Source organism: Hetaerina americana, unplaced genomic scaffold (assembly GCF_022747635.1).
Source record: "Hetaerina americana unplaced genomic scaffold, ioHetAmer1.1.p SCAF_3, whole genome shotgun sequence".
In the NCBI taxonomy this organism is placed as follows: Eukaryota; Metazoa; Arthropoda; class Insecta; order Odonata; family Calopterygidae; genus Hetaerina; species Hetaerina americana.
This window is the reverse complement of record NW_027286874.1, coordinates 102,502,822-102,514,919: the sequence shown is the minus strand read 5'-3', so window position 1 is coordinate 102,514,919 and position 12,098 is coordinate 102,502,822. Positions and strand designations below refer to the sequence as shown.

Here is a 12,098-nt window from a genome sequence, read left to right as displayed (position 1 = left end):
CACTTAACCTTCTCCATCCATCTCCACACCACATTCCAAAGCCTCCAATCTATGATTATCATCCTGCTTCAATGACCATGTTTCCACACATTACATAATTACGCTCCATATAAAGTTTTCATGAGCCTTGTCTTAATATCCTTACCCAATGTCCCTGTCACCAATTCCCTCCTCCTCGTGAAAGCTTCTTTACCTAACACAATTCTCCTTCTCTTATCGCTACTTCATTAATCATGGCCCATGATACACATTCTCCATTGAAAGAATAACAAAAATAACATTAATTCTTCCAATTCCAGGTTTTTCAGGATTGTTTCAAGGTTTTTCATATTCCTAGTATTTTCCAAGAAACTATGTGAGATGCTGCGTCAGTAACTTATAGCGGAGTCATTCACAAAATGTGCATTACAATGCACCAATTTTAGAGTGAAAAACTCATCCTAGTCAGGGCGAATGATTTTCACACTCAGAAATTGTTGCATTCCTAGCTGTTTATCGGCTTTCAATGACTCAAGGATGGTTGACAAACCTGCATTCAGAATATCTCTATCCAATTCTGTATAAACAGAACACAGGTCTACACTTAGGATTTTAGGTTTAACTGAAAAAATAGCAATTACAAGCCATGACGGTTTTCTCAGATATGACATTAAGTATATATTCTATATATACTATGTACAGTCAAGATTTAAGATAAATGGACTGCACATACACATACTTCCACCACTTTAAAGTTGTAACACCAAGCAAAGCTGAGTAAGCACAAAATAGGATAGCATTGAGATGCATATCTACCTAGTTTAGTCCTAATCCCAAAACAACCTATTGTGTAATGCTGTTTATAACTAACAACATACAAAGAGAGCCATCTTAAAAACATATTCCATTGCTTCTTTAATCCTCACATGGATTCATGGCAATGCTGATGAGTTTTCATTTTTTTAATTTGCATGAAAATGTTAGCTTTTAGAATAAATTTTTGAAAATATCAGTAGCCTACTATTTTGTGAGTGAATCTAAAATGTTTAAAAGGAAATTCCATCCTTGCATTTTATTTTGGGCTGTCAAACATTTCTTTAAAAATCACAGTAGTGCAGTCCTTGCTCCAACCCAGCACAGTGTAATATGCCAGAGCTCGTGAAATTCCAGAATATGTTGCTTACCCCTTCATGCTCATCTTTATCTGTGCTGTTCACTTTACATTTAGCATTAATGACAAATATTTTACCTCTTTTTCTTTTATTATTTACGATAAATAAGTGCTCTATTAGACAATTTTTGGGGAGGAAATGTTCCTACCAGAATTTTTAATTGACGCTGAATACAAATGATTATACAGGCTCTACTCATAATGGCAAAATGGCATGTAAATGTGCATTGATTCACAATAATTCACTGGAGATTCATTCTATTCACTTATTAACAACAGTGCATGGCATGGTAATCTAATAAAGTGCATATTTAGAACCAAATGTTCAAATGAAATTATTCCGACCATGATGAAAATATACACAATTTCTGACATAAAAGTCAATGTATAACTCTGTTCTCATTTGAAGTGATCACAAATATGGCAGATTTGAAAATTTGACTCTTGCGACATTGAAAGGAAAGAATCAGTGTGCACGTATGCAGAAAAGTCATAGTCTCAATCATAATTAGAGCAAAGGGTTATGAATGATTTTTATTTCTTACAACCAATTCGTTAGTATTTTAATTTTGTACCTGTTACATTGTAATGTAAATAGCAATAATTACAACTCGTCAGCTTCTGAATGAGCTGGAAAACCTAAGATTGATGGTACCAGTCGATGACAGAGGAAAAAACATACTGCTGAGGTCATAAAGGGCAATCCATAAAACGGTATGAAATATTTGTTAATGTTTATAATATAGTATTGCTGTACATTATATGTATACATGGTCAAATAAGGTAATTGTTTCATATCAAAAATCTTACAATTGCATTCGAAACTCTTGAGTACCAGGGCTGAGAATCCATTTCCATGACAATAATCAGGGATTTGCATGGGGTTCCATTTTATATCACGAGAGGAGAAAATTAATGCTCTGTCTACTATGGGCAGACAGGGATTGATAAAACTGAATTTAAATACGTGAGAAAATTACGCCAAAGCAAATAAAGACATAAGGAACAAAGTCACGACTTTTTCTAGGCACCAATACTCATGCACTTGTATAATTGCTCATGCATGTCCAAAGTGATTGAGTTGTAGAATAGGTGCAATTCTTTCTGAGTGCCAAAACTGTTTGACATTTTATCATTACCAAAAAGTTTTGGGTTTTTGCATTTTTTAAATAGGTTACATTTTTATCAATCATTGGAAACTGTAACAAAAACGTTCTATCTCAAATGTCATCAAATTCATATAGAATTGTAAAACGGTCTCATTGATGCAAAAACTACCTGCAGCATATGCAGCCTCTGTAGGTATCTTGGAATAGAACATACCTGCAAACTCTAATTACCTAAATGACTGAAAAGGAAAGCTGGCAGGAGTTGCTTGATTTATAAATAGAAGAACCCACATGCAACACTCAGAAACATAAAAAGAGCACAGGACAAACAGCATACTAATACAAAACAGTTAAAGTTGGGAGTACACTAGTTTTAATTCCACCACCCATAATATAAATTAACACACAATCACACTAGTCAAAAGGCATTCATATGAAAGAAAAAAAATTTAACATACCATAAACAGAAAATGCAGCTATTACATGAAGCATGCTCAGGTCCCATTGCACCCATACTCATATAGTGAGGTCAGAAAGTACACATACATAATTGATGTTATAGATTTACAATCAGGTTTTTATGATGATTTGGCAAAAATCTGAGCCAGGTGATATAAAGAACTTCTATAGTGGCATGTTTTATATTGAATTTCATCGAGCAGTTACTATCACATAGTTACGTAAAGTCATAGCCCTTCTTTAAAGTCTATCAAAATTATTTCATGAAAACAATTAAATAGCAAAAAAAGCTACCTTTTGGGAGAAATTCGAATTTTTCTTATTAAAAATGAAGAGAAACAAGTTCCATTACCAAGGGTGTTAACTTCAGTGTACACACAAGCAGAAAGATGTGACAACTACACTTGAATTTCATTTTGATATCACCATATTACTTCTGAAAAATCAGAAAGCCGGCTCAACCCTGAATTCTAAAACACCCTGGCACATCCAAACTTTCAAAAAAAGAGTTTCTAAGCAAAACACTTGCTAACTTCAATTGCAATTCTAAGTTGTGACTATAATTTGAATTGTTTATTAGCACCTTAAAATTATTCTTTTCTGCATCTTAACACCAGCCTTTAATTAATCTATTCTATTTTCCCTAGAAATGTCTGTATAGTTAAAAAAATACATTAAAAACAATCAAGAAATGATATGTGCAGTTTCTGCCATCAATAGTTAGTGGTGACTATTAAAGTATACCCAAATATCCATTTTGAAATAATGAAATAATATACAGCCACAAGCAGAAGTAACATAAAGCTACTTTGTGAGAATATGCAACAGCTCCCTGGAAAAACAAAGAAAAAACAACTTACCTGCTGGCAAGGGCCAGGGTAAGGCGGGGGAGGCCCAGGATATGGGGGTGGAGGGGGTGGTGGTCCCAAGGTGCTCTGAGGATGTCCCTGTGGCATTCCCTGGGCCATTGTTGGAATCATCATTCTTGCACCTGCAGGGACAATCTGAGGTGCACCCCCCTGCCCAACAGTCACCATTCGAGGCCCTTCCCTGAGCAGCAGGCCACCAGCTCCAGTGCCACCAGTCACTCCCTGGGCCACAACGCCTGGCTGAGCCAGCCTCATCTGCATCCGTTGTAGTGCTGTAAAAACAATCATCCCTTTCCATTAAAGTATGCAACTAGTACAAAAATTTTATTATGTATTTTTAAATTGTGTTTTGCTATCATATCCCAGTTACTCAAAAATATTGTTATATTATATAGCAACATACAAATCCAAAGACTTTCATTTTATCTCATTCTTTAATTAATGATTGCATATAAGTTCAGGCATTTAAGATCTTGCTTCAGGCCTCTTTTAGGTCAGTATGGATAAGGTCTCAAAAATGGTTAACCGAAAAAAATGAATTATTTTGCTTTTACCACATTTAGCCAAAACATATGTTACATGGCACAAAAGGAGAAGTAGACCAACATAAACATTGATTAACTCTAAGGCCTAGCTGAATTATACTCGATTAGATTCCAGTTATCTAATGCTTGACCATGCATTGCAGTCTGAAGTTACCAATGATTCATATTCCAGCCAATGAAATATGGCATATAGCTATAAACCTTAAAGAGGTTTCATAGTGCTATATGCTGTGGTATTCCCAATATTATTTTCCCATTTCTGGTCTTTATTAATTTTAATTTCTGGATGATAAATAATTGAAATTGGCAATGTGAACAAAGATCCTGAAATTTTAGAGAACCTATTCACTGAATAATTCTAAACAAAGGTTTTCCAAAAATAAAAAACTTTTTATTATAAGCATCATAAAACTGAAAAATCAACATGTAGGAAAATCATATTTTTCTGATGCATTTAAACCTTATTTTGTGGGAATTGAAATATTACCAAAATATTCCAACAAAATTTTTTATGAGAATTTATTTGTACAAATATTGGTATTTTAAAATTATTATTTGCTAACTTATAAGAGGATGGATACATTATTTTCACATTCATTTTGAACCAATGATGATGACCCCTGATGGCATAGCTTAGGACCAATTTTTGGCCATTAATGCTTTTGGCCATCCAAAACTTACCTTTACCTCATAATAAAAAACGCTTTTGGGTTTTGTGAATTGTGCAGCCAAATATTACCTATTTTGTTTAAAAGAATCAAGAAAATATAAAATGAATCATCTGTAAAAGTGAATTATACAATTTACATTGGTACGAGGGTCATCCGGAAAGTAGTACCCGTTCGTGCCGCATGAAGTGCTGACGACGCGAGTAGCCGCTGGACGAGGTCAGATAGCTTCAGTGGCTTGTCTGCCTTCTCTGAGCCAAGTTGCGTGACGCTAGCATTGCCTGTGTTGTTTCTGTGATTGTTTACAATGTTTAAAAAAATTGAGAACGCCGCCAGTTGTGAAGTGAGGGCAGTGATTAAATTCCTCAATGCAAGAAACGTTCGCCCATGTGATATTCATCGCCAATTAAAGGAGGTGTATGGAGACAATGTAATGGACGAGTCGTCTGTTCGGCGGTGGTGTCGCAACTTCAACATGGGGAGGGGGAACACACACGACGATGAGCGTTCGGGGAGACCATCTGTCATTACAGACCAACTGGTGAGCTCAGTTGACGAATTCGTGAGGAACGATCGGCGCGTCACAATTGATGACATCTGTGAGCATTTTCCCAATGTTTCTCGAACAATTGTTCATGAAATTGTTAAACACCATCTGCATTATGCAAAAATTTGTGCAAGATGGGTCCCTCGCGTATCTCAATGAGCTGGCGGCGAAGGACTATGCAGCAGGAATACAGAAACTTGTCACACGTTATGACAAATGCCTTAATTTGCTTGGAGATTATGTTGAGAAGTAGTTTAAAGTATCCTCTTTCAAATAAAATTTTTTATGTTTGTTAATATTTACTTTTGTGTCTTTATTTCACGAACGGGTACTACTTTCCGGATGACCCTCGTAAAACAATAACTATCAAACCTTCATGTGACTCTCGTCAAGTTGTCTGAAGGTAACTATCCTGGCGAGTGAAAAACTGTGTATTTATTGGGAAATCTCAGTATTCTGATCTTACTTAATTCAAAATATCACACAATTTCAAGCTAACAGAAGTCCCCAAATAAAGCATAAGACTTCTATACTTTTTATTAAGGATAAATCAAAATAAGTGGACAGTGAAACTCAATGTAATGACTCCGTCCCATGGCTTGCAAACATTTATTATTATACTTACCTCAAGGCACCATAATGCTTTTGAATATTGCATAGTTGCTGGCAACATCAAATTATTATAAAATTAATAAATCATATTACATTCCCAAACAATTCATTGAATGGAATAAAATTTATTTCATGCAATGAAGATCATGATGATTTCCTGAATACTGTCTACCATTTCCCAAATTTCCTCAAGAATAAAATTCCCCCTAAACTACCAATTTACATGACTACTAAATGATAAAAATAATGCCTACCTGACAAGCGTCCAGGTGTTGCAGACCTTCCAATCTGCATTGGCATTTGGTGATGCTGAGGACCTCCAGGGGTTGAACCCGATGTCTGAGAGAATGGCGATGTGCTGCCGGGAGAGTGCTGGAAGTGGCCCCCAGTAACGGAAGCACTCCCATCAGGCGAGACAATGCGCCCTGCTGGTGATGCCCCCACTCCTCCCACAACCACAATGCCAGCCCTTCCCTGAAGTTGGCCTGCACCCTGCTGCTGAATGTGCTGCTGCTGAGTCAGTTGCTGCTGGGTTAGTGAATGGGGAGGGGGAGCAGGGCCACTGCCACCGGTAGGCAGGTGCTGCTGTTGAACTTGGTGCTGTAACTGCTGCTGTAAAATCTGCCTGTGGTGCTGCTGCTGCTGGAGCAACTGGTGATGCTGCAACTGGTGATGGCTTGGTGACACCAGTGGAGGAGAAGACACAGACGAGGTGGCATCACTCACCACCTCTACCAGTTTCCCTGATCTGAAATCAAAGCCACACACAAATGCTTTAGATGGCAACTCATAAACTTTATATACAAGGTTTTCATGCAGGTCTCTTCCAAGCTCGCAACAGTGATCTAGCTGTAATGTAGATGACTGTACAACACATGTTTAGCATTTAATCCACCACAGGAATTATTGAAAATTTGGTAAATTTTATCAAATATCCCTCAATTTCACAATTTTTTTTACAGAATATACCATACAATTCAATATAATCAAGAGCACCTGAAATCCAGAATTTACATTAAATTTCATTACCCCATGGAGATGATAAGCCTAATGTGCGTGCTAATTAATTACCTAAGTGTTCCCCATACAAGTCACCTTCTGGTGCAGTCATCCGAACCGAATGAAATGTTATGATTTTGTTTTTCCACGGGTAACAAATTTACCAAAGTCACTTAAAATAGCAAAGAACTTAGATTAACCTTTAAATATTACTTTTTAAAAGTTGACAGAACAGAGAAGCATTGAATATCCGGCAGAAGCTGGAAATTCTCCAAGATGTCAATTCGAATATGGGAAATCTTATGGAATCTAGGAAATCTTCCTAGATATAGTAGTGTTTTAACTGTCGGGTTTTATTTATTTACACTTATTCAACATAATTATGAAAACAAAATGTAGCATTATACATTATTCATTTTATTAAATACTGAGATAAATTCATTTACAAAACATGAAAATGAGACTTTCAAATATTTTACACTCCAACCTCTGTTTTACAATAACCTCAATTAACACATTTTTCAACAGACAACTTCAAAAATGTCAATTCAAGATTTTACTGTATCATTTTCCATCAGCTCAACAGGTAAATGTGATACAGCAGGAATGGCAAGAAGGAAATTCATTTGATGATATTAACACAATGGCATTAATTAATTAATGATCAAGAAGATCTGCAAAATTTAATGAAATTCATTAACGGAACTTCACAAAATTGATAAAAAAATACTCCTGGGATCACTTGAAAAGAGTTTCATAATTAAATAGCTTCTTTTCTCTTCTTACAATCCTTCCATGTTTTTTATGAACAATAATCAAGATTTTAGTTTGTCAATTAGAAGTTCTCATTATGGAGCATTACTAAAGACAATGGTTTTCCTATATTAGTTTTTGCTGTAAGATGTCTTAAATAGTTTTACTCACCTATCTCTAGGTGTGGCCAGCTCACGTTTTACACCCTTTGCTTCCTCCTTGTTGTCCTCTTCTTTGTCATCTTCCAAATCCAAATTTTCATCTAATATGTTGGTCTTCTCTCCTCCTGTAGCAATATCTAACTCAGGGTCAGCATATTCCAAAATATTGAAGTCATTTCCCATTTCTGTAAGAAAAAGAGATGTCCGATTATAATATTCTACAGAGTAGAGATAGGTTTCTAGGTCTATCTATCCTCTAGAGAGGATAGATTGACTTAAAAATGATACATTTCACTTCCTCTCCAAACAAACACTTATTTGATATCTGACACTGTAAGTACAATCAACCCTCTAAATCTACATACTTCTTCCCTCCCTTCATTCCCTCCAACATCCCACTGCCAATCAGAATACTCCGCATCCACCTTTTCAGTCTCCTTTGGATTTCTGCCAATAACACCCTCTCCCACCCTGCCTACACCACTTTCTTAATTGTTTTCCAGATGTCTGATACCAGTTTCCCGTATATATCAGTTTGCATTAATCCACCCAAGACAAGTTAAGAATCAGAACTTTTGCATTTTTCTGACATATGGAGATTTTATGAGTTTACCAAGTTGTGGAAACTCATTCAAATTTATAAGGACTCAATGTGAAAAATTCATAATCATTTCTTATCATACATCTTATTTGAACTAATGACCTGGAAGCAATGTTTCCGCATAAATGCTTTCCAAAATTGTAATCAATGTGCAATAACAAACTAAATAACACAAAAGCAGGAGTTTGAAATAAGAGTGGAGATATTTACCAAGCAGTTCTTCATCATCATCACCAATATCACCAAGTATCCCAGCAACTCCTTCCACTTCCATTCCTCCATCTTGCTCCAATTTCTCTAGTTCTGCAGTCACACTTTCGGGTATTTCTTGCGAATCTCCTGATGGTGTTGCAGCGGCTACAGAGAGAACAGCAGCCGCAGAGCCAGGTGAGATTGAGGAGGGTGTAATGGGCGAGGGAATCGAGGTGGTTTGGTTGGCGACAGCCATTCCTGCCACCTGCATTTGACTGTGGGAAAGAACTTGCTGGGATTGTGCAGGCATAGATGGCATTACAGGACTAGAACTTCCGCCAATTGGAATCTGCATACCAAGGCCTGGACCTAAAACAAAAATGTTTACATTGTTTTAATTTTTTTGCTTTCTTCATTTCACTGTTTTTTAACATAAAATTTGATGCAGACATAAAATGACTTCATGTCTCACCACCATGTTTAAGTCATTTGTTGGCAAATCATAAAGGATCATAGACTTCAAGGGTAGATGGGATATTGGTCCTTATCTTGGGAAATTTCACCAATTGAAATTGCTTGAAACATTAGTAGTATCTAGTTGTAAGAGCAACAAATGTTGAGTGTGGCCTAACTTCATAGTACACTTTGGAAAAATCTTGTATAATTTCCATATTTCCTTTTTTTTTGTAACATATGAAACCGACAAATACCAAGGATTCTTCCCCTAGGCACTGGTATCTTGTAAATTGTACTTAAAGACAGTAATTACAGGTATTCCTTGGTACCAAGGTATTGGTAACCTCTGTTAAAAATGATATATCAATTATTTTTTGCATGTTGGTGATACTGTATTTGGGTTGAGCAACATTCTTGAATGGGGAGGACGGGGGAAGAGTCTTGAGCTGGAGGTCACTGAAAATGACAAGAATGAAAAGTAAGTCTCTTCCCATTCTTTCTTTCTTCCAATGAATGAAAAACTACTCCTTTCTTTCTCTCATTTCCATGCAGGGAACAAAACTTACAGGTAGAAAGTTTGGATACATAAAGAAGCCATTTCTGCTGATCCTTCCTTTTAGGGCTCCCTAAGTTGGCCTCCCTGTTTCAATTATTTGAGGTTCTGATATTTTTATTATTGCAGCAGATCAGCAGTTTAAATAAGGAGGGAATTGCCATTAAAACCAGCTAGATATGCATAAAACACAATGATATTAATGACAAAAACCTAGGTCTCGAAACAAGGCTGGGAATATCTCACTTTGGGGTTTTAATTTCTAATACAGTGGAACCTCGCTTAATGAGCATAATTTGTTCCGCAATCTTATTCACTGAGTAAAACAATTCTCCTACATAAAACAATTTAAAATACAACAAGAAACTCTACTCCGCAACTCCATGATCTATGCAAAAAAAATTATGTACCACGTTTGCACAAAGAAAATTAAATTTACATTATTTAGGATCGTAAATCATCTTCATCTTTCCTTATACTGCAGAATGAACCAACCAATCTTCATGGCAGGGAATCCGTAGAACCTAAGAGCTTCTTAACGTTGTCAATAAGTTTTCCGCCACCTTTGCACCAGAATTTGCTACTTCACCATGCCTTGCAATGCTGTGGATGACAGTTCTCATCGTACTCATGGCTCCTCTCAAATACTTCTTCTTCAGCCATTGATAATCCCGGCAACATCTTAACGAGGTCGGCAAAAATAACATTCACCTTCTCACAAATCATGCTCTTGTTATTAGCATCGCCTTGCAATTGCTTTTTGTTTGATAAATAAAAAGCAACCTTTAAACATAGCTGAGAATACATAACTGTTGCATATCTATTGTCACTTCCTTAGAAGTGTCTCCTTAATTTTTACCTTGCTCTTGATGATAGGGCAAATCATTGAGGTCATTCATGCTAGATAGCAGCCATGCGCACACCTCATCCTTGATTTTCAATGATTTTACTTTAAATTTTTGTGATTGTTTTTATTCTCTTATCTTCTTGTGGCGTTTTCTTTGTGGAGATTTATAAAACTATGCGCAAAATATTATTTAACTTTGAACAAAAAAATCTCAAAAAATAGGTCCGAACACAAGTTTGGAAAAATGCGTGATCTCTAGCGACACTAAGAAGCTACCAGAATGAGAGCTAAACTCAAACAGAAGCAGCAAGTTAGAAATCATTTTTGGAATTCCTCTCACCTCGGTGCTTATTGTGTGAAACATCACTCATTTAAAGAGTCATTTTTAACATATTTTATGCTTATTATGCAAATTTGTTATGCGAGGGGCCCGTTAAGCAAGGTTCCACTGTAATTTCGCCTTTCATTGCTTCTTTCCACATGATGTGCGAGAAGCCATAGCAGAAGCAGACGTCCACATGTGGGATGGGGGCGGTGGATCATTTTAAGTAGCAACCCTACTTTTACCCACAATTTCACTCCACAACTGGGGTCTACACATGGATGTCATAATTTGGGAACACCTAATTTAAGAATTGAGCTTCATTAAATTCATTGCCAGTCAGAATGAATTCGAGGTTAAAGAACATTGTTTTCCTGTTCTCATCAAACTCCTTCTAGAGTATGCATCCATCCCAGAATGGGATATAGTAAAAAAAAAATTTCGTTGATGGCATTAAGACAGTTCAGTATAAAGCAGTTGATTTCCTTAAAAAATATTTACAATGAAGTGATAAAAATATAATTTCTGGTAAGTGATTGGACTAATAAGCCACAATATTTCATACTAATTTAAATTAATTGAAATATTCATAATAATTGGATTCACATTAGAAGTATAATCAACTATTCATAAGACAGCCTTTTTTCTCAACGAATTACTGACATAAAAATTTGCTAGATAAACAAATGCTATTAAATCAAAGTTATCAACCCAAAGGTCAATTTGATGCTTCAAGGCTCTATGGCTCAACTGCTATAGGCAATAAATTTTGAAAAATATTTATTGGAGAATAAGATGGGGTAATGACGAAGAGCCCACTCCTAATCAAATCCTTTCATACCATCCACAACCCATTTCATTGGTGCCTGCACCCATTCCCATTTGTCACTCTGTGACTTGCAGACTATGCTTAATAGGTATCATAATATTTTGCTCAAACTAATGCGTCCACACCCAGGTCAAGTTGAAGGGTTTGGTCAGAGAACTTGGGTCACATGCAATGATTACCTTCAATCCCTCTCTGTATTTTCCATCCCACATGGATGCCATACTCTTGCCCATTCCCAGCATTTACAACAGAATTAAATTCAAAATGAGAGCTGGCAATGTAAAATCGATTTTCTGTCTTCGTACCAAATTTTCACCTCATCAAAATAGGATTATGTTGAAACACTACTAAATTTTCCAATGGGAAATTTAAATTCTTATATATGCCCAACTTAAATTTAGGTTAGCGTGACCCTTAAAAAGACAT

The 12,098-nt window shown here is 36.1% G+C and overlaps 1 protein-coding gene across 1 annotated transcript in view; it reads right to left on the bottom strand.

The window, feature by feature from the left end:
- Positions 1-12,098, bottom strand: part of LOC139690481 (histone-lysine N-methyltransferase 2C-like) — a 128,126-nt gene that overhangs the window by 52,912 nt on the left and 63,116 nt on the right. The window contains exons 37-40 of the mRNA XM_071587938.1: positions 8,684-9,034; positions 7,883-8,057; positions 6,214-6,707; positions 3,579-3,859 (exon numbers count right to left, since the gene is read on the bottom strand). Of these exons, the coding sequence (XP_071444039.1) occupies positions 3,579-3,859; positions 6,214-6,707; positions 7,883-8,057; positions 8,684-9,034 (1,301 nt within the window). The remainder of the gene's footprint in view (positions 1-3,578; positions 3,860-6,213; positions 6,708-7,882; positions 8,058-8,683; positions 9,035-12,098) is intronic.